The sequence below is a fragment of the Rana temporaria genome, chromosome 4 (assembly GCF_905171775.1).
Source record: "Rana temporaria chromosome 4, aRanTem1.1, whole genome shotgun sequence".
Lineage (NCBI taxonomy): Eukaryota > Metazoa > Chordata > Amphibia > Anura > Ranidae > Rana > Rana temporaria.
In genome coordinates this window covers 114,826,324-114,849,667 of record NC_053492.1, presented here as the reverse complement: position 1 = coordinate 114,849,667, position 23,344 = coordinate 114,826,324, and the positions used below count along the sequence as shown (strand labels likewise).

General features: G+C 41.5%; 1 protein-coding gene across 2 annotated transcripts in view; it reads left to right on the top strand.

The window, feature by feature from the left end:
* Positions 1–23,344, top strand: part of LOC120936474 (SPHK1 interactor, AKAP domain containing) — a 190,338-nt gene that overhangs the window by 727 nt on the left and 166,267 nt on the right. For both annotated transcript variants that reach the window (XM_040348849.1, XM_040348848.1), the window contains exon 2: positions 13,492–13,599. In XM_040348849.1, coding sequence (XP_040204783.1) covers positions 13,492–13,599 — 108 coding nt within the window. The remainder of the gene's footprint in view (positions 1–13,491; positions 13,600–23,344) is intronic.

The following is a 23,344-nucleotide window of genomic DNA, read 5'->3' as shown; positions in this document are numbered from 1 at the left end:
TTTCATGGTGTAGCGGGGTCATCCTGTCAGAGTCTAATGACAGGCCATCCCCGCTGGAACTTTATTCACGCTTGTAAATATGTTAAACATTGTTGTGAAAGTTATGCATTGTGGGACTACAACATGACTTTAGCTGTTTGCAGGACTGCCCGCTAGAGGGCGCTCCTGCAAACAGCTAAAATCACGTTGCGGCCGGGTGGTGCACATTAAAATTGTAATCCACAAGTGGGAAATAATAAGGGAAGATTGATTGAACAAAATATCCTGAACAGCAACGTTGGTGAGCTGATCGCTAGCCAGCGTCAGTCACTTCAGTGTAATAACTATGAACGGTGAAAGAGGCCTCTACACGTGTCTCTGGCCTGTGGGGTGATACTGGGTTAACTGTCTAAAAGGATAGTTTCAAGCTGAGCATGTGCTCTCTCACCTGACAGGCCGATCCACCTGAGTTCTTCTCAGAATGTGTGTTGATAAATCACTGCTCCACAGCACAAAAATCCTGGATGAGGGTTCTCCACTGTTTCAGCTGTCCGCTGGGTTGCCTCTCCAATCTCTGGGAACACAGCTGGATACTGGAGTCTTGCTTCCTCCCGGATGGCTGGTCTCTCGGTGAGCCCAGGCTTCTGGCCTAGCAGCACGGCTGTGCTGTCAGCAGCTCTGCCCAGGAGAAGATGCAGATCCCAAAAAGGGAGAGATCAGCCCCTCCCTTTCCTTAAATAACCTCTCATATCCTTCTGAGTGGCTGAGCAGAGTTGTCACATGTTCCAATAACACAGGGCTTTGTGAGAAGTGTAGTCTGTTTCTCCTAAGAGTCAATGGAGTCCATATCTCCTGCTACTTGTAGTCCCACAATGCATAACTTTCACAACAATGTCTAACATATTTACAAGCGTGAATAAAGTTCCAGCGCGGATGGCCTGTCATTAGACTCTGACAGAATGACCCCGCTACAATGGTGTCTCCCTTAAAATGCATACCAGACTTGAAGGGCTTGGTATGAATTTTGGGGGTGACCCCAGGCCATTTGTTTTTGTCACTTTGTTTACATTCACCTTGGTTGACAGCTGGGAGTGCCAGGCAGGGATGATTCACTGGTTGTTAGGACATTGGCGTGTCCCAGGTCCCTACCAGGAGCTCCGAGCATACTGTTTCACCTTACACTGCAGCTGAAGGTTTGCTTGACCAAACACCTATTTCATGAGCCATTTGCACAGGAATCTCCATCGACTGTACACAGTGTAGAGGTCCCCCTCATATTATCTCTGCGCCTGATTGAATATTTTTAGCCTATAGTGCTAGGCTAGTGTGCACAAGTCAAAAAAGAGAAAGGTAAAATGTTAACTATACAGCATTTAGACCTTTTCTGTTTACATTTTCAAGAGAGGTCAGATTAATCTACAGGTAACATAGAAGACCCCTTTAAATGACAAGTTCACTTTCTTTATCTCCTCTTCTTAGTGCACATGACAGCTGTTGCCCCATTCATTCCTATGGGTGGGCCGTATTTTAGCTGCCCTGTGGAATATGAAAGGGCAGGGCCTCCGAAGACAACTGAAAAAGGGAGCAAAATAAATTATTAACATAATAGGCTGCAACCAGGGGGGTGGTGATTAGGAGGGGAAGGGGTGGTGATTAGGACAAGTTCACTCAAATTAAACTTTTTCCTTTTGGAGTTTTGAGGTCACTAAATTAATTCCTGGATTGTTTCTCTCATTACTGTAAGAACTTGAGTTTTGTTATATTAGGAGGATTTCTTTCTATAAAACAGTTTTCAGGGCCATTTGTCCTTTGAAATTGTGTGTTTGAAATTGAAGGCATGTGGCCTGGTATGGTTCAGGAAGGGGAAGCTGACAGCTGATGAGTCATCGGTTGTTAAAGAAGCTGCTGAATTCTAATCGTTCTGAAAATTTTGGAATTCGTTAGTAAATCTAAAAACAAAACAAAATAAAATGTAGCCATGCTGAATGTTGTGGTTCACCTGTCATCCTGCCCAGTCCAGCATCCATTTCTCAGACTTTTTAGAGACATATAACAGTTCATAAGCTGTGTTTTTTTGTTTTTTTTTATTGAGGGAATTAAACTTGGCTGGGAAATGGGAAAATAATGGGATGGCCAGGAACATTCAGTGCAACTTGCTTGGGACTTCTATATACACTCCAATCTTCTCTCCAGCACAAACTCTTGCTTAAGACCTCATATCCTTTACACCTCCGCACATCACTTGCTGCATACCGTTAGGGCCCTTTCACAAGGGTGGATCTGTTTTTAGACATCCGCTGGCTCAGCAGGGATCGCTCCATTGATCCCCGTTGAGCCGGCAGATGACAAGTCCGTCTCTGCATACTGTGCAGAAATGGACCGGTCAGATCTCCGCTTTCCTCTATGGGGGATCAGATAAAAACGGACCGTAGAGTCAGTTTTATCCGATCCGCCAGAAATAGGGTTTCCGTCCGTCTGGACATTCGTCGCTCCATAGAGATCTATGGGACATCCATTCAGGTCCACCAAAATAAAACTGCCAGGTGGATCTGAACGCAGAAGATTGTGGTTACTGCGCTGGTCTAAATACGCGATGACACAAAATGGTAAATTAAATCTAATACAATAAAGTGCTGAATCCAGTGCAGTGATATGCGTGATAAAACACAATAAATAACTATACAAATAAATAAATAAGTAAATAAGTTGCAATATCCAGCTGTCACAAGCGTGTACTATTGCGTAGTGCTAAGTGCAACTACTGTGCCACCAAACAAGATTTAAATAAGTAAATAAATAACAGTAAAAAATCTCACAAGCATGTGACTAAATAAATATCAAAATTTCATTCTGTTAAACATATGAGATATATACGTGATACTGTGTGCAACTAGTTTACCAACAAACAGATCTGAATTAATATAAATATATATATAAATATGGATATAAAGTGCAAAGTCATAAAATATGTGCAAAAAGCTTTTTAAAGCTCATGTGCCTGGAAAACCAGCAACTTGTCAGTTTGGAATCCAGTAAAGGGAAAAAAGTTTTGTGGTAATTTGTCCTGGAGTTATATCTCATACATCTAGGGTGCAGCTATCTCTTCCACCCGACGAAAACAAGTGCTACCACCACCAACTGCTGAAATACACACTCACCAGACCCCAGCTGGTAATAAGCCCAAAGCCTTATTCCGTTATGATCGATCGTGTCCTCTTTTCCTCTCTCACAAGATTTTCCTTTGTGCCTCAAAAAACAGGGGGCTCATCATAGTATAGTATGTTTTAAAAAGGTTTATTTCTTTAAAAATATTTAAAATCAAACTACTCACAAAGGAGGTGCTTTAACCAGCACCTGGTGTATTTGGCAGTATCGGGTTTGGACAGCCGCTCACCAGCTTGTCTTTGGGTTACGCGCCCGGCTCCTGCTACACTTGTGGTTCCGCTGGTCAGATGTACCCCCTCTGTGCGTTGTCCACCTGGCTTCTACGCGTTTCGCAAGTATGCGTCATCAGGAAAGGTGGATCTGAACGGTCTAAAACATATAAATGTAGCGCTGAAGTGCAACCGATAATGAATACACTGAACTAAATTATATATACATATATACAAAAGCAGAAGGTGCAATCAGCGCAAAAATAATTAATAGAGCAACCCCCCCCCCCCCATGCAAGCTGAACACTATTAGAATAACACAAAATTCTAGTGACAAAAATTATATAAGAAGAAAGTGCAGCGCAATTCAAACTATAAATAAATACAATTAAATAGAATATGAATTTAAATTTAAATAGTGCAAATACAATATTCAAAAAGATTTTTGAATAATTGACAAATTTAAAAGCATGTAGCAAGTGAAATAAAGTCCATAAAAATGATCCACCAGTGCTAAAGATTAACATAAAGTGACAATCCCTCCACCAAGAGTCTCTCTAGGTACTTCTCACCTCCCAGCGTGGACCCCTGAATTACCAGGAAGTCATGCAAAGCAGATACTGTCAAAGATCAGACCTCCACAAAGAATCCTCCAATACGTTGCTTAAACTCCACAGAGAACACTAAATTCCTTTAGACTCAGCAGGCAATGTACGATGTAAGGAAACAAAAAGAAACAATCTAAGTGCTCTCCGCTTTTTAAAAGACACAAGCATTTATTAAAAACTCAGGCTACTCACAAAGGATCGAGTCAAAGACAGCATGTAGTAAAAACCCTCGTGGACTGTACAGCAGCGGGTGACGTCATACGCAGCTGCTTCCCCCGTAAACGTTACGTTCAAACACGGAACTTCCTCAGCGTAATATATATACATATATATGTGAATACATGTGACAAAATATATGTGCAAATACAGTCTCTGTGGATAAAGAGGGTGATAGTCCAATAAATGATGAGTGATGGTGCTCCCTTAATCCAAACGTGAAAACCAAGGAAAGAAGAAGCCGTCACCAACTGAAGAGAGGCTTACCGGAAAAATTGAACCCTGAGGAACGTACGTTCGTAAGGGTCAATCAGGCATATGCAAATCTGATAGGGCCAATTAATGCTGCAGCTCTCAAAACGACCTCCAAAACTCCAAATGGCGGTAACCAAAATGGATGGTGGAGTGACCCAACAGAGGTCAGAAAGCAAGGCCAAACGAAGAGTAACCAGAAAAGAAAAAAAAAAGAAAGGCACATAGCGTAATACTGTATTACGAATGTATTTAATGCAGGTAGGAACACTTACATTTTATGTAGAAATAAGCGCTGATCAGATAAAAAGCGGCAGCAGTGGGGTACCTGACGGATCTGAACGGTCTGCTCGTGTGAAAGGGCCCTAACTCCTCCAGCACTTCCCTTTCTGCAGACTGCTACTTCTCCAGAATAGCTAGCACCACATGGTTAGGCGGGACATTAATTCAGCCAGGCCTCAGTGAACTGCCTTTTGCGGGCAGGGACCACTGGGCCCTGTGGTATATAAATAGTTCATGTGCTAACTGTTCTCTATTGAGCTACCAATCCCCGATAGCTCTCTTCAGGCCCTGCCAGCCAACCTGGCTGCAATGACCTCTTTCCACTGCCCATTCCACAGTCCTCTCTTCTGGTTGTGCACCCATCTTAAACTGCAATCTCCCAGTTCTCTCAGGTGTGATGCCCCAGTCTTTCCAACTGTGCTCCCCTCACCAGCCCTCCTGGCTGCGACCAGTTGTCCTCCCTGGAGTCTCTTAGCAGTGTTCTCTCCTGCTGTTCTCTCCTTTCTCTCTCATGTGCCTCTCCTCCAGGATCTCTTCTCTCCTCCTGGATGCACCCGAGACCCGGCTCAGGGTCACCTCCCCAGACTGGGGAGCTCCCCGTGGGGCCCCGACAGCCTCCACACTCCCTCACTTCAGCTCTTACACCTGACAACTCCTCCCCCAGCTGGACTGACCCTGTGTATTTAAGGAGGCCTGCCCCCTGACAATCCAAGTTGGGGGATTGGTCAAGGCTCCTTAACATACCCTAGGCAGCTCCACCTATCTTCTTCTTCTCTATTTCTAGTACCTTCTATAAAGAAGAGGGAGGTGACAGTGATGCTACATGTGAGTCACCCAGCCCTGCCCTGAGCCATTTGAAGCCCAGAATGAAAACAAACAGGCCTAGCCACCGGCTAGGCCTGCCTAAATTTTCCTACTCTGCTAGAAAAATCCTCACTCTAGCACCTATCCAACTAGAGGGTGCTACATCAACAAAACTAAACAAATTTAGAAACGAATCAACAAAACTAAATTAGTAATATAACAAATCTTTCTAAAACTAAAAATAAACTAATTTTTCCATTTTGCACATGTCTATAAAGGTCAAAAGTATGCTCCTCAGTTCAATCTAGTGACCATAGTGCTGTATTTTCCCAAATTACATTTTTGTCAATAAGTAAGATTCAATTTAATCCTTTTTACACAGAAAAAAATTGCAGTTTCACAGGACTAATAGCCCTGCTCATTTTTTATAAATGTCCCCCTTTAGTAATGAATCTTTATTACTTATACATGCACTAGCAGCCATAGTCATGTAGCAGATTCTACAAAAGAATCGGAAATAAAAACCTGTATTGCCATGACTGTATAGAAAGTTTACACTTGAGATGCTTGCTCCTAAAAACAAAGTATACATACTATGTTAGAACAATATGCAAAAGACTGCCAGACCCATATGCATAAATATCATATTGTTTACTTTAATAACTGCTCTGTACATTATGTACTATAAAATCACCAAATAACAGGTTACCCTCATAAATCTTTAGCGCCGTTCTGATGACTCACTCGCCTCCATACTTGATGTACTACCTCTGAATGTACAGAAACAGCCCACTGTCTGCCCTCTCAGCACTGCTCTTTTCCCAAAGCTGATCTGCACTGTGAATTCTCAATGCCTTCTGTGAGCTTCCACTCTGCAACAATCCATCCACAGCTTGTTTTCTTTTTAATAACCTATAATTAGGCTGGGTAATTCAATTAGCCAAGGCTTCGTGTCTGAGTATATAGAGATCTCATTTGAAATGGAAGACATGCTTATTTATTTCTCTAATAATATAAATGTGCCATTGAGTGGTCTCTCGCCAATTAACCCTTTGGATTATAGATCATCACCTTGTTAGCGCTGCTGGTTTTCCCATTTTCTGCTGTGCTTTCAGATATATCATTTGATTAAGCCTGATGCATGAGCTATCGCACTATTCCTCTTTCCCTTTTCAGTTTTGATCCTGTTTTCTAATAAATATATGTTTCATTTGAGTGGTCACAGTTAAAAGCAGGGCTTTTTTTCAGCGGGAACGCGGGGGAACGCAGTTCCGGCACCTTCTGAACTGACTGTATGTAATGGCAAGGGATGCTGGGGTGTGCTGCAGGGTATTGATGCTCACTGCTGTGGATCTATTTTTGCAGGGGGGTCTATTGTTGCTGGTGGGGGACCTATTGTTTCTAGGGGGGTCTTATGTTGCTGGGGGGCTCAGTTGTTGCTGAAAGAGATCTACTGTTGGTGGAGGGGTCAATTGTTAATGGCAGCCAGAGAGTCTATTAATGCTGATTGTAAGGAGATCTGTTGATACTGCCGTGAGTCTATTGTTGCTGGCAGGGTCCATTGTTGTTTGGGGAATCTATTTTTTCTAGCTGCATGGGATCTATTTTACTGCTTTTCTTGATATCATTACCAAATTCCATATAAATTACTTAGCACCACAAAATGATACTTGGTTCTATATTGTCTTAAAGGGGCGGTACTGGGAGGTGGGTAAGGGGCGGAGAAAAGGGGTGACTCGGAACGGGGGAGTTCCTGCACCTATTGTCTGAGAAAAAAGCCCTGGTTAAAAGTAAACCTGTGCCAACCTGTATATTTCAAGAACAGGATACAAAGAAAAAACACATACGTTTACCCTGCATCTCAAAATAATAATTGTTGGTCATGGTGGGGAATTACACTCACTCCGTTATTTAGTCAAGTGAGATCCACTTTTATGTGTGGGTTAGCACCCCAAATGGCCAGAGGCCTAAGCATTGCACCAGGTTCTATACTGGATGAAAAACATTGATCTGCCTGCCAGTGACACCACTGACTATGTACTGGTGCATTTCAAGGAAATTAGCGGTAAAAACAAATTTTCCTCCACCAGTCCTTTAAAACACATTTCACTTTCTTCAGTCCAAAGGCATAAAGGGAAACTGTTGGATACAACCCTAATTCCAAAAATGTTGGGACTCTGTCTACATTAAAACAGAGTGTAATGATATTCAAATCTCACATACCCATATTTTATTCACAATAGAAAACATATCAAATATTTAAACTGAGAAAATGTACCATTTTAACCACTTAGGAACCTCCCGCCGTTGTTATACATTGCTAATTTGAATAGGAATACCGTTGTTATAGTAGCAGATAGCTACCATAACCTGGTGGAACCCTCTTCAAGAGCGGGCAGTCCTCTTTCAGATAAAAGTGGTCTCTTCGGCGTATCGTAATTTTTTTTATTGCATTTTAGTCTAAATATGAGATCTGAGGTCTTTTTGACCCCAGATCTCATATTTAAAGCGGGGGTTCACCCTAAAAATGATTTTCTAACATTACATCCAGCTCACTCTCTACATTGACAGTATGCCTGTCGCAACTACGTTCGTGAATCGGCGTATCTTACTCATTTGCATATTTTTTAATGGGAACGCCGAATGCGTCCAGCGTAACTATGCACCCACGATACGCCGGCGTAGGCAAGTTACGTCGGACGGCTGAAGCCATTTTTTCAGGCGTATCTATCTTTGTGAATCAGCGTAAAGTTGCGACGGCGCACATTTGAAATTACGTTGGAGTATCTGGAGATACGCCACCGTATCTCCTTTCTGAATCTGGCCCAGAGTGTCTGAGAAGTAAAGATAGGCAGAGGTTCAACAATCTGTGAAAAGACGGTTCTAAAATTTGTTGAACAATTTCAGAATAATTTGAAATAAAAAAAACTTTAAATATATCATCATCTACGGTACATGTTATCAAGATATTCCAAGAATCTGGGGGAATTTCTGTGAGGTGCAATGTCCAATCTTCAGACCCTCAGACGGTACTGCATTAAAAACAAGCATGATTCTGCTATGGACATCACTGCATGGGCTCAGGAATACTTCTAAAAATCACTGTCTGTGAACACAGTTTACTGTGCCATCCAAAAAGTTAAAGCTCTGGCATGCATCTTCTTTGGACCAAAGCTGATTTAAAATGGTCTGTTGCAAAATGAAAAACAGTTCTGTGGTCAGACAAATCAGAATTTGACATTCATTTTTTGGCAACCATGGGTGTAGCATCCTCTGGACTAAAGAGGAGAGGCATCTTTCGGGCTCATTATAAGCGCTCAGTTCAAAAACCTGCATCTCTTATGATATGCAGGTGCATTAATGCATATGGAATGAGCAGCTTGCACACCTGGAAAGGCACATCAATGCTCCCATCCAAACAATGGCCTAGATTCAGGTAGCAATTACGCCTGCGTATCCATAGATACGCAGCGTAATTGCTAAGTAGCGCCTACGTATCGACTTTCTGTATTCAGAAAGCTCGATACGCCGACTGCAGCCTAAGATATGACTGGCATAAGGCTCTTATGCCGTCGTATCGTAGGCTGCATTCTTACGCTGGCCGCTAGGTGGCGTTCCCGTAGTGGTCAGCGTAGAGTATGCAAATTGCATACTCACGCTGATTCACAACCGTACGCGCGCCCGGCGTTCGCATTTTACGTCGTTTGCGTTCGTCGGTTTCTGCGTAAGGCTGCTCATGCTATTATAGGAAAAAAGAAGGTACAGTGCAAAAATAATAAATGAAAAATAATGCTGTGACACAAAATTAAATAATAAATGAAAAACAACCACTATGTGTCACTGAAGGTGAACCTGTGATAGTGTGCAAATCGAAACACAAATATAAATAAAAAATCACAAACAATTGACATAAAAAATTAAGAAGTGGTATAAGCTATCCGTGCGTTAATAAGGATAGATAATAAGTGCAAGATAGTGGCTCCAAGAGGAGTATTAGTCCATATATTCCCCGGTGTCTGAAGAAAAAAACTTCTTGAAACTATGAATTCCACAGAGGATGTCTTCAAAATAAAGGGTAATAGGAGACTGGCACCACCTTCCACCAAAGACACACCCGAGTGACAAATAAATTCCCTTACCGGATGTAATGACCACAACGGCGGTCAGACTGGGCACAGGTGTGTTTAGAGTCACCCAAAAGACTATATGCTGTATGCTGGAGCTGCTTCAGACCATGTCCTATCGACCAGGGCGGATGGATGGCTCAAATACAAAAGAAAAAAAGGGGGCCCATAGTGCAACTTTGCAAAACAGTTTTTAATGTGAAAATAAAGTAATGCACTTACAGGTAGTTGAACAATATCAGGCCCGATAAGGTGCACCATGTGCAGTTAAAAACGGAATCTCAGCGTCCACTGTTGCTTTCCTTTCCCGGGTCAGTTTGTTCGGATTAGCGTGATGACGTCGGAACGCAGGCTACGCCTGCAACTACCTGTAAGTGCATTACTTTATTTTCACATTAAAAACTGTTTTGCAAAGTTGCACTATGGGCCCCCTTTTTTTCTTTTGTATTTGAGCCATCCATCCGCCCTGGTCGATAGGACATGGTCTGAAGCAGCTCCAGCATACAGCATATAGTCTTTTGGGAATTTCTTTTAACATTTGGCAGTGTCCTTTGGGCTATGCTGTGGTGTTTCATACCTTTTACTTAATAATTTCCATCTATTGGTGTGGTTGGGTCACTACAGTGCCATTGAACTGCTGCACTCATTGTCTGCTTTTAGCGGTCCCCAAAGTATGAAATATGCATATTTACAATGTTTCAAGCTGGACCAATATAAGTATGCAATAAAGATGGTTTTACACCGATTTTTACACCTCCCATCTTGTTCTTAGACAATCAACATTCCATATTGATCAGATGAATGTGAGTTATGTGTGTGGCTTTAAATGCTAAGGTATGTTCCCCACACTCATTAGAACTGGAGAAGCATCCCTGGATATTGGACAAGATGTCTGCAGCATTACAGAACAAGTCCACATGTTCAAAAAGACCACCTACTGCCCTACTAGCTATTCAATTAACTGGATGAATTTGATTTTTAACAAACAGACTAGTATGCATTTTAAATGCATCTTTTAATACCACTCCCACACCCCCCCTTTTAAAAAATAAAAGAACAGACTAGTCTACAACATACAAAATCATGTAAATGCTTTAGAGACTTATGACTTACCTGTGTACAATTCCTGTCCACACTAAGTTACCTGAAAACTTCAAAACCTCTATATTAGTCATTTTATTTCAAGAGGGGACCCAGTGATTAAAAGGGTTGCTTGAGATGCAGGAGTGGGTTAGGTCAAGCTAGCATTGAGTATAATTTCAGCTACCCGCATCTCTGAAATTATGTGAGAAAATTTTAAAGAAATGTAAAACCCTTGCCATTTTGCTGTGTGGATATTCATCTACTATTAGCTTTATAACTTCTTTATATATTTACACAACAACAAGAGTTTTTCGCAAGGGGGTGGGATGGCTTTTAATTTTGTGGCATATTTTGTAAAATAACATTTAATTATTCTACTAAAATTACTAAAATTTGAACGGGCCATATGCTTGCAATGATGGTACGGTCACAAAGGGGTTCCTCGTAATTTTAAATACACCTTTATGAAAAGAACACCTAGGGATCTTGCCACTTCCTATTATGGGATGACAACTGTTTCTCAGTTGTGCTCCTATGTTGCCACCCTGTTTCCTTTGCCTCTGGTGGAGACTAGAGGTGGCTGTGCTGAGGGGGTTCTTCACATAAGTGATTTGTTTTCTAAGTGATTCTTTATACAAATGATATTCTTTTCAGGCTCTACACTTCAGCAATTACACAAAGTGAAAATACGAAGCAATCTACTCTGCAAAATGCCAAACAGGCTGACCTTATTTCTCCATTCAGTTCTCCTTCCTCTCTGAAACATGCACCCTTAAAGCCTCGTACACACGATAGGTTAACCAGAGGACAACGGTCTGAAGGACCGTTGTCTTAGGTTAACCGATGAAGCTAACTGATGGTCCGTCACGCCTACACACCATAGGTTAAATAACCGATCGTGTCAGAACGCAGTGACGTAAAACACAACGACGTGCTGAAAAAAACGAAGTTCAATGCTTCCAAGCATGCGTCAACTTGATTCTAAGCATGCATGGATTTTTAACCGATGGTTTTGCATACTAACGATCGGTTTTGACCTATCGGTTAGCAATCCATTGGTTAAATTTTAAAGCAAGTTGTCTATTTTTTAACCAAAGGTTAAATGACCTATGGGGACCACACACGATCGGTTTTGACAGATGAAAACGGTCCTTCAGACCGTTGTCCTCTGGTTAACCTATCGTGTGTACGAGGCCTTAGCAGTCCTTCTGACTGTTGTGTCCTCTCTCATTAAACTCTCTTTCCTTCAGCCCTCTTCTCCACCCCACAGCTTATATATATATATATCACCCTCACTTCTATCCTCTCCTTATTATGCACTCACCAACTATTGCCAAATCTACACCCACATGCTAAAAAAACCTTCAGGATGCTGGGGCATGTCTCTCACACTCCCATATTACACTCCTCACCCTTCTGCTTCTAACTTCTATAGATACAGTATATCCACAAAACCTGGACATCCATCATTTAAGTGTACCCAATGCTTCCATCGCCCCCACGCCCTCTGGCAGCAGCCACAATCCACACAATTTATTTTCCATTCCTCCTAGTCCTGAAAGCAGTCTTCCCTTCTCCTGCACCCTCTGAAATGACCACTGTGTAACAAACTCTCCTCCCTCCACAACTTCTTCATCACCAACTTCTCGAACCTACTTGCCAATACTGATCAACAGGGGTGTGATCAGAGCTATACATTTCCTCAATCACAATAAATCTTAATAAATAAATACATAATGACAGGATTAGTATATTGAATATTTCTACTTTATAAACAAGTATGAAGCCAGTAAATGTTGGAGGCCCTAGCCCATGTACCTTGTCTGGCTCTGTGATTCATTATGTATTGAAGGAAGGTTAATTATTGACAGCCTTGGAGCATTTCATTTCCAAGTCTCATATATCTGCACAGGTTCTCTGTAAAGAGGATTTTTTCAAAACAATCTTTGTAACTAAAATGGCTTGTCAAGCCTAGAGTTGGACTGGCAGTCTGGCAGAAGCATTTACCAGAAGCGATAATGTGTCTGTATGTTATTAACTAGAATAGTACAGCAGTCTCTATAGTGCATTTCATTTTATCGTTAAATGAAATTCTGTAATACTTTAAAATGCACACATATCAAAATAAACATCCTCTTACTCATATTTATATTAATACCAATCAGACGCCACACAAAATGCCAAAAGTGCAATGTATTAAGTGTCCCTAATGTTCATATGTATAAAGTAGAATCCAATACCGGAGATAGTGTCCTTTTCTAAATTGTCAAAGCTGCACATGTGAAACCTTATCACGCAATACTTTCCACAACACAGGTTTATTCCCCTAAATCGTGAAGTGTATCTGAGACGTTCACTTTCCCATGAGAATACAACTTACCCTTGGCATGCGACCTTTACATTATAAAAGGTAATACAGTGTGTGTGTATTCTGTAACATATGTCATCAACATGGAACACTACAGTACATTCCAAGTAATACCTACTATAATTTATTGAGTTTTTCTGTTTGCGCTAACATATTGAGGTTGATTTACTAAAACCAAAGAGTGCAAAATCTGATGCAGCTCTGCATAGAAACCAATCAGCTTCCGGGTTTTTTGTCAAAGCTTAAGTGAACAAGCTGAAGTTAGAAGCTGATTGGCTACAATGCACAGCTGCACCAGATTTTGCAGTCCCCAGTTTTAGTAAACCAACCTCATTGTGTCCAGTATGTATTAAGCTTAACTGCACACACTCAGTTTTTGTTCTGTCTATGTTCATTCACAGGTTGTTTGTCCCAGCCGACCTGCAGATTCCTTAGAATACTGGCTCCAAAATTCCAAGAACCTGAGCAGGATTGGCCTGGTAGACAGACTGGACTCCAACTGTACATCTGTAAGTAAGAAATGGTGGAAAAGCTATTGGGAAGAAAATGTCATGGATGTGAAATGTCCCTCAGCAATTATTAGTAGATGGTGATATAGGCAACGAAGTTTTGTCAATCTGTCAACTTACCATGAATGAAGCAATTTTTCATTTCTTGTCCATTTATGTATTGTACATTTAAAAAATGGCAATATTCAGGTCATCAATCTCTGCTCTCGGTAAACTCTAGTGAAAGATTAATTCAATCTTATTATAGTTGGAGACTGGCAGCACAACATGAGTAATCAGTTTGAGAAGTGCGGAATTAACATTAGCTATAACTATTATCTGTTACTGAAAAATATGGCTTAATAAATAAGGGAAGATTGTTTTCTAAATGAGAACAAAGAACGAAGACATAGCTCACCATCATTTAATAACCAACAGAATATCTATATATCATAAATTAGACTCTCAGAGGATTGCTTATTCCAAGTGTGTGCTGCATTTGCAGTCCCAGGAGCAAGGAGCTAAATTCTGCTCTAAGACGATGTCGGTACTGTCTTCAGCAAAGGTAGAGATTCTACTCATTGGGTTTACCAATCTTCTAACCCACCAATTCACTGCACCAGGGAGCTGAATTCTGCTCAGAGGTGGTGTCTTTGAATTGTGTCAATACTGACTTAAGCAGAAGTGGAAATTCTACCCAATGAATTTCCAACTTTTCCAATCTACCAATTGTCATTGTCATTCTAAAATACATAACACATAGTGCGGGAGTTTGAGGTGTATAATGCAGAGAGTTCAAAGGTCAGGAATATGTAACACACAGAGTGCTGCAGTCAGTGAACATGTCCCCCCCTCCTGGTATAAATCCTCTTCCCCATACAACCCCTGTCAATCACCTTCTAGTACAAATCGTCTTCCCCTCCAGATCTCCCCGGGACAAATCCTCTGCCAGCCCAAATCCCCCCCTCCCAGGACAAATCCTTTCTTCCCCCAAATTCCCTTTCTAGTGCAAACCCCAAATTCTACGGGTGCCAGCAGTGGCACAACATCTGTTGGTGCCCCCCTTTCCCGTTCATTACACTAGCTGCTCCCAGAGCATGTACCGATTCTGCCCTCATCTCTTGTCCCGGCCCTGCAGGCACCATTAGGTGAGAAAACGATCTGCCACTTCTCACTGCTCCTTGAGTTCCTAGAGGAACCCTAGTGTTCTACAGAATCATGGTTAAGAAATGCTTCTTTAAACTAAAATTGTAAAATTGTAAAAAAAATGGTTTTATACTATTTTAGACATCCATAGTTTTATACTATTTTTCCATCCATCATGATGTATTATTAAAATGCATTCCTCTAAATTCTGTAATTACCGTCACAGCATTACTAAGTAACTGTGTGTCACATGTCATCTTACTTTGTCAAAGGAATAATAGTTCTTTAAAAAATAACTGATAAGTAGAACATTCTGTGGGCTCAAATCCCTATGAAGCAAATTGTACCAAAATCCACCATGAGCAAATTTAATCTAAATAAAACACCATGCTTTTACAAGCAGATTGCAGACATGCAGCGCTAATATTTACCTGGACATACAACTCGCTATACCCAGCGTCTGATTAGCAGCCCTGTCATACTTTACAGAACAGTCCATATTGTTTTTTTTAAATAACTGACATTTGCCAAGTTTGGGGGAGGTAATATTTAAGGAGAACTTTGTATTCCATGTCTATTGTTTATAAACTTAGTTATTTTAATAAAATAGGGCTGAATAAAGCAGATCTTGTACTAAAACACAAGTTTTTTTTGGCAACCCACCCTAATTACAAAATGCTGTTCGAAATCAGTAAACAAAATAAATTGACAGTAATACATAAAGAATACTCAATAAATATATAAACAGTACTTCAAATAAAATAAAATATAATTAAATAATTGTTGTCCACATACAATGCTATGCACAAAGTGTGCCACATAAAATGCAAAAAGTGCATACAATACAGTCCACTGCAATCAATAAAGTCCATTGGATAAAAAAACAACTCCAAAAGTGCCAATCTATCTAATAAAAACAAACTTCATCCAATGCTTGAGAAAGATCACTTTGTATCTGCTTGACCTCCTAGAAGATGGCAATCCCCCTATATAACCACTTAAGAGATGTGGTTTAGCAAGAAGATCAATATACTCTTTGTTCAGGTGATGATAGCCTCAGGTAGTACAATTCAGAGCAGGTATATATTCCTAACACCCCCCAGATATACTCAGAGCAACATCAGATACGAAACAGAAGAAAGGACCTACCACTTCTCCCCTCTCGTCCATTGAGAAAAACACCTGTAATATTCATACTTAATGTAACCAACTGTACATTATGGAGCAGTGTTGTCAGGGTTTGTTTTTGTACTATATGGGCAAAATTATGCGGACACCTGACAGTCACACCTATGCATGTTTTTACATCTGCTTGCATTGCCCCCCCAGACACACACACACCCTACAATGTATGTCTGAAAATATGTGCCAGTGCAGCCAAAAGAGCATTTGTGAGGTCAGGTTCTGTTGTTGGACAAGACCAATTAATATGAAAGGTGTTCAATAGGGTTGAGGTTAATCTTTGTGCACATGGGTACAGTTATTGCCCAAACTGTTGTCAGAAGGTTGGATGTGTACAGTTGTCTAAAATATATCTGCATGCTGTAGCATTAACAGTACCATTCACTGGAAACGCCTAAACTTAATCGCTGGAGGGGGGCCCACATACTGTATGTTTGACCATATAGAGCTGCCATTCTCAACCAGGATTCCATGGAACTCTAACGTTCCTCCAGATGTTGCTAGGGGTTCCTTGAGCTTAACTCCCATTTGATGGTGTCTGCCTTATTCCGGGGACAACACCACTTGTCAGAGCTAGCAGGATGACACATTTTTAGGTGGCATTTGGACCACAACTGTAAGGGTTTCATTCTTCCTGTTTACCACCAATGTAAAAGGCATTTTTCTCATTGGCTTCCTTGATGAATTCGTTAAGTAAGGGTTCCCTAAGACCCCAAAAATATTTTAGGGGTTCCTCTGGAGTCAAAATGTTTTCGCCTGATACAAGTTATCATGTATTGGTCTACTTTACCCCACAGACACTGCATAATTTCACTTTGCATATTCACAAGTGTTCTTGCAAGAACAAAAAACCTGAAAAAAACTCAAAGGAAAAATACTAACTTTTTATTTGTTTAGGATATATTCATGTTACAATAGTTTGATAAATGAAACAATGCTATGCAAAGTTTAATCTTTTTCTATACGTGCCAAGAAATGCAATACACAATAGGTACAGATCATGGGGTTTGCTTGCCTAGAGCAGAGACCGAGACACTGATGAAGGGCTAATGTCTCGACAATAGTTTAACCACTGTAGATTTTCACTGAAAACATACTATAACTTGAGTTATTATTGAAGCATTTAGCAGAAAGCTATGTAAAAACTATATATATTTTAGTGTTTGCTGTTCCATATTTTAGGGGGGTGTTTCTTAGATTTGTAGAGAAACAATCAACTTCAAAATGTCTATTGTTTATAGTCAGCATATTTTGCAATGATGGAGAAAAGCAGTAACACCCAGTCACTGTACTGCCCTGCTAAGCAGAAAACAGAGCCTGTATATTTACAGTAATACCCAACATGGTTTGTAAACAGTAACATGCATTGGTGCAATTTTTTATATTAAGGGTCGGATAACTGTTATCATGCATTGATAAAACCAGGCTGACATTTGTGTAAGGGTTGGTGCTATAAATAGATTAGCAGAGAGCTGGTCTATTCACAGCACAGCTCTGCATATTCCTTCCTTCCTTTGCCCATGTGGAGTGGGGGAGTGTGGCTTTCCTCCAATCAGCTGTCACACAGTGCATGCCAAGAATCTACACCCAGTGTTGAACAGGAAGTAAATATCTTTAACACGATGTGCACTTTCTAAAGAATATAGCAAGCTGAAGACAGCAGATATACATGTAAAACTTAGGAAGGAGGATTTGTTTCATCTCTGTGTATCACCTGAGCTGTTCACTTCACTGGGTATATGTGAGGATTTAGTGGAGTTTCAATCTGCTTAAAGAGTTTGAGAGGGTTGCTTTATGGTCCAGTCAGTGTACCGAAATGGTGTCCTGATTGTGTGATTGTGTGATTTACAAAGTTAAGTGCGTTCACTCTATTAAAAGTTTCCATCTTGTAAAGAAACATCTAAGGAGAGTAGATTTCCATGAAATGAAAAAAAAAAGCATGGGTAACCAAAGGTGCTAAAAACAAGACGAGGACTACTGTGAGCATAATATAGTTTATGTGGTGTACAAAGTGTCCTGTGTTTGGTAAAGGGCAGGACAGTTAACATTATTGTTATTATTATAAAGAGTGTCAGTGAGGAATAAAAATGACAGAATAGTGGAAGTTTGAAAAATAGAATTGTTGGGCAAGAGTTAGAACAGACCAATACCATGAAGTGCCGATTGAAAATAGTGGTCACAATGTGTTAGCGGCGGAAACAAATTACAAAGTACTATCTAGGTGGTATTTGGTGCCGACTAGAGTGGTTAAATTCTCGAGTAATTATTCCGAGCTATGCTTTAGGGAATGCTCTGATATTGGAACATATATTCATACCTGGTGGTCGTGCCCAAAGGCGCAGGTATTTTGGTCGGAAGTTTTCCAAATAATAAAAGCCCTCACTAATATTTCCTTCCCTTTGGATCCTAAAATGGCTCTACTCAATTTAAAGCCAGACAATATGTCATATATTCAATTCAATCTGATAAGACAGCTCCTTACGGCTGCGAAGCAAACCATAGCGAAAGCTTGGAAAACTCCTAATTTATTAATGAGCGAAACTGTCTGTAGAATGAACACAGCAATGACATATGCCAAAATGTCGGCAATAGAAGCGGACACGATCGCCAGATTTGAATGTATATGGGAGCCCTGGATTACTCATACAATGCAGAACACATTTGTTAATGAGGTTATGATGCTATGGTAGCCCAGCCATCGTACAGGTGGCCTGACTAATTTTAACATAATACTGATAGATCCCCGGTCTAGTCCTGCAGATCCCCTAACCCCTCCCTCCTTTCCTTTCCTTTCCCCTTTTAACTTTCTTGATTTTGTTTTTCTTTTTTGTCTTGAATTCGTAACTACAACTTAACTAAGTTATTCGGAAACCCTATTACTAGCTAGACGCCTCTAGCGACATGGAGGCATTATGACACATGGACCAGAGTCAATAGGTTATACGGCAAGGTCTCAGGTAACCAGGGATATGTGTCAATAGATCTCTCAATTTTTGAGTTTATTTTAATCTTATTTTTAAGAATAGAGAACATATCTGATAAAGTTGTAATGCTTAAAATATTCATTAAGATATCATTATATTTAAGAGATTCCCTCTATATATGATATTTATATCTGAAAATGTTTGTATACTTTTTATTACTGATGCACAATAAAGATATTTTGACACGGAAAATAGTGGTCACCGCATCACTTAAAGTCCCAAATTGTTCTTCTCTTTATGAAAGCCTGCTTGGTAATGTAAGAGTTGCAAGGTGTTTCGGATATGTCAGGATTTTTGATGGAGCCAAATAGGCACGTTATTGTGTTTTTGGGAATATGTACTGATGTAATTCCAAAAATGTATCTCAGTATTTGGTCCCAAAATATTGAGATTTTTCGAACATTCCAAAAACCTGTGTAGTAAAATTGGACGGAATGAACTGTCAACAAACAATGTTCTAATCTAGTGTAGAGCTGATAATGAAGAACTGTGAACTCATTACAGACTGGGTTAATTATGTTAAACATTACTCCACAGGCCCCTTCTAAACATTATAAAGCAAAGAGAGCATGTAATGGTTTTTAATAGGGTTGTCCCGATACCCCTTTTTTAGGACTGAGTACAAGTACCGATACTTTTTTTTATGTACTCGCCGATACCGAATACCGATACTTTTTTTTAAATGTGTCCCCAAATGCAGCCATGTCCCCCCCCATATGCAGCCATGTCCCCCACATATGCAGCCATGTCCCCAACATATGCAGCCATGTCCCCAAACATATGCAGCCATGTCCCCAACATATGCAGCCATGTCCCCAAACATATGCAGCCATGTCCCCAAACATATGCAGCCATGTCCCCAAACATATGCAGCCATGTCCCCAACATATGCAGCCATGTCCCCAAACATATGCAGCCATGTCCCCAAACATATGCAGCCATGTCCCCAAACATATGCAGCCATGTCCCCAAACATATGCAGCCATGTCCCCAAACATACGCAGCCATATCCCCAAACATATGCAGCCATGTCCCCAAACATATGCAGCCATGTCCCCAAACATATCCAGCCATGTCCCCAAACATATGCAGCCATGTCCCCAAACATATGCAGCCATGTCCCCAAACATATGCAGCCATGTCCCCAACATATCCAGCCATGTCCCCAAACATATGCAGCCATGTCCCCAAACATATGCAGCCATGTCCCCAAACATATGCAGCCATGTCCCCAACATATGCAGCCATGTCCCCAAACATATGCAGCCATGTCCCCAAACATATGCAGCCATGTCCCCAAACATACGCAGCCATGTCCCCAAACATATGCAGCCATGTCCCCAAACATATGCAGCCATGTCCCCAAACATATGCAGCCATGTCCCCAAACATATGCAGCCATGTCCCCCACATATGCAGCCATGTCCCCAAACATATGCAGCCATGTCCCCCACATATGCAGCCATGTCCCCAAACATATGCAGCCATGTCCCCAAACATATGCAGCCATGTCCCCAACATATGCAGCCATGTCCCCAAACATATCCAGCCATGTCCCCAAACATATGCAGCCATGTCCCCCACATATATGCAGCCATGTCCCCAAACATATGCAGCCATGTCCCCAAACATATGCAGCCATGTCCCCAACATATGCAGCCATGTCCCCAACATATGCAGCCATGTCCCCCACATATGCAGCCATGTCCCCCACATATGCAGCCATGTCCCCAACATATGCAGCCATGTCCCCAAATATATGCAGCCATGTCCCCAACATATGCAGCCATGTCCCCAACATATGCAGCCATGTCCCCAACATACGCAGCTATGTCCCCAAACATATCCAGCCATGTCCCCCATATACGCAGCCATGTCCCCAAACATATTGCAGCCATGTCCCCCACATATCCAGCCATGTCCCCCCACATGCAGCCATGTCCCCCGTACCTAAATGATGCTGCTGCCGCGTTAATCACTGCGCGGGGAACATTACAGTCAGCTTTCGTTTGAATAGCTGTTTTCCCTGCCGCGCTGTGTATAGAGACACTCCCCCTTGCTCGCGATTGGACAGATCCATCCAAGAGGGAGTGTCTATGCGCGGCGGGGAAAACAGCTATTCAAACGAAAGCTGACTGTAATGTTCCCCGCGCTGCAGTGATTAACGCGGCAGCGGCGGCGGCTTTGCGACACACGACGGCGGCGGTGGGGGGGGAAGTATTCTATTTTGGCATCGGGGGTATTAGCGGGAGTACGAGTACTCCCGCTAATACTCGGTATCGGTCCCGATACCGATACTGGTATCGGTATTGGGACAACCCTAGTTTTTAACCCCTTTAGATCCGCGCTATAGCCGAATGACGACTACAGCACAGACCCAGCACGCCCCCTGTCAATGTCAATAAGACTCGGGTGATCACAGATTGGAGTAAGGGGCTGATCCCAGCCCCTTACCACGTGATCAGCTGTCAATCAATGACAGCGGATCACATGATGTAAACAGAAGCTCGGTAAACATTTATTTTCTCCTCATGCTGACAGGGTGAGGAGAAAAAAAAAGCAGATCAAGGGCTTCTGTGCAAGGAACATCAGTCCCGAAGAGGAAGAGGCACAGCCAACTCATCTGTGCCAACCAGTACTGCCTGCCAGTGCCACCTGCCAGTGCCCACAGTGCCATAAATCAGTGCCCACCTGTAGATAACAGTGCCACCTATCAATGGGCACAAGTGCCACCTATCAATGCCCACCAGTGGTGCCAATCAGTGCCTCATCAGTACCACCTTGCAGTGCTGATCAGTGCCCATCACTGCCACCCATCAGTGCCCATCACTGCCATCCATCAGTTCCCATCTCTGCCAGCTATCAGTGCCACCTATTAGTGCAACTTCTCAGTGCCCAGCGGTGCCACTTATCAATGCCCTTCAGTGACACCATCAGTGTCACCTATCAGTGCTGCCTTGTCGGTGCCCATTAATGCAAATCAGTGCAGCCTATCAGTGCCCATCAGTGCAGCCTCATCAGCGTACATCAATGAAGGAGAAAAATTACCTGTTTGCAACATTTTATAACAAAATATAAATGGTTTTGCATTTTTTTTTTATTCTGTCTTTTTAAAAATGTTTAACAAAAAATAAAAACCGCAGAGGTGATCAAATACCACCCAAAAAAAAGCTCTATTTGGGTACAGTGTTGTGTGATCGCGCAATTGTCGTTCAAAGAGTGAGAGCGCTGAAAGCTGAAAATTGGTTTGGGCAGGAGGGGGTTTAAGTGCCCAGTAAGCAAGTGGTTAAGCAAGTAAAAAAGCATGTAAGAAATTAACCAGCAATTTTTTTTATATTTTTAATAGGGCTGGGGAAATTAAAGATTAATTCCTCGATTAATCTTTAATTTTTTTGATCGATCAAAATTCTTTACATCACTGGACAGTGAGACTTACCCTGCTCGATGCGAGCAAACTGCACCCATTGGATTGAGGTACCTTTGAATCTGTGGAGCAGGAGGATGCATCAGGCTCCATCAGGGGAAGGGGGAAAAAATAACCATTGTTTTCCTGTCCTAAGCAGTTTTGCGCAGACAATTCTTTGTGTATCGGCAACATCTGTTCCGTGCAAAAGACTGTTCAGTTCTTCAGGGTATATTGTCAATAAAATGCGATCATGTCTGGCTAAAGTGATGCCTACTTGCCTACTATAAAGTGACTGACAATCAATATACTAGAAAAGTTTTATAAATAAAGTTAAACTAACTTTCTACGTTTTTCTTAAATAAGAAATATATACTTACGTCAGTGCTACAGTTTGAATTTAAAATACACGGGCCGAAAATTCAGTTCAGTGAACACAGTAACCACAGAGTGGCAGCATCACAATAAATCAAATGAAAATGCACAAGAAGCAAACACAAATTCAATTACACTGCCAATGTATCTGCTGGAGACAATACAGTTTGTCACCAAGAAAACAATCAGTTCATGGTGTACAGAATGGGTAACGATTAACAAGTCCAACAATAAACATGCACAAACTGTTCAGATTTTCAACTAGGAGGATACAGCTGGATTACATTGGCAGGCAGTGCAGAAGTCTGGGCTCTTTAATTATGTATACTACTGTATCACTGACAACGGGCAGCACAGTATGTTGGTGGCTGTGTGCCCCCATGGCAGCTATGCCACCCTAGGCCAAAATCTATATTGGCCATAACATATTGAGCATAACACAGACTGATATTTTTCCGCAAAACTCAGTATCATTGAGGGCAAAACACCTCCTGCAACAATCTGCTGTATTTTTTTTTTTAATTCTTCACAAGCTGTTCTAAAATTGGTCAGAGAAAGCTTAATATTAGTTGCCTGCGGATGAAGTGACAGCCAGGATTGCTGAGCACCTGACAAGCACTTTCTGCTATCAGTACTTTAAAGCTGCATTGTGTGTTGGACAGGACACAGTGCATTA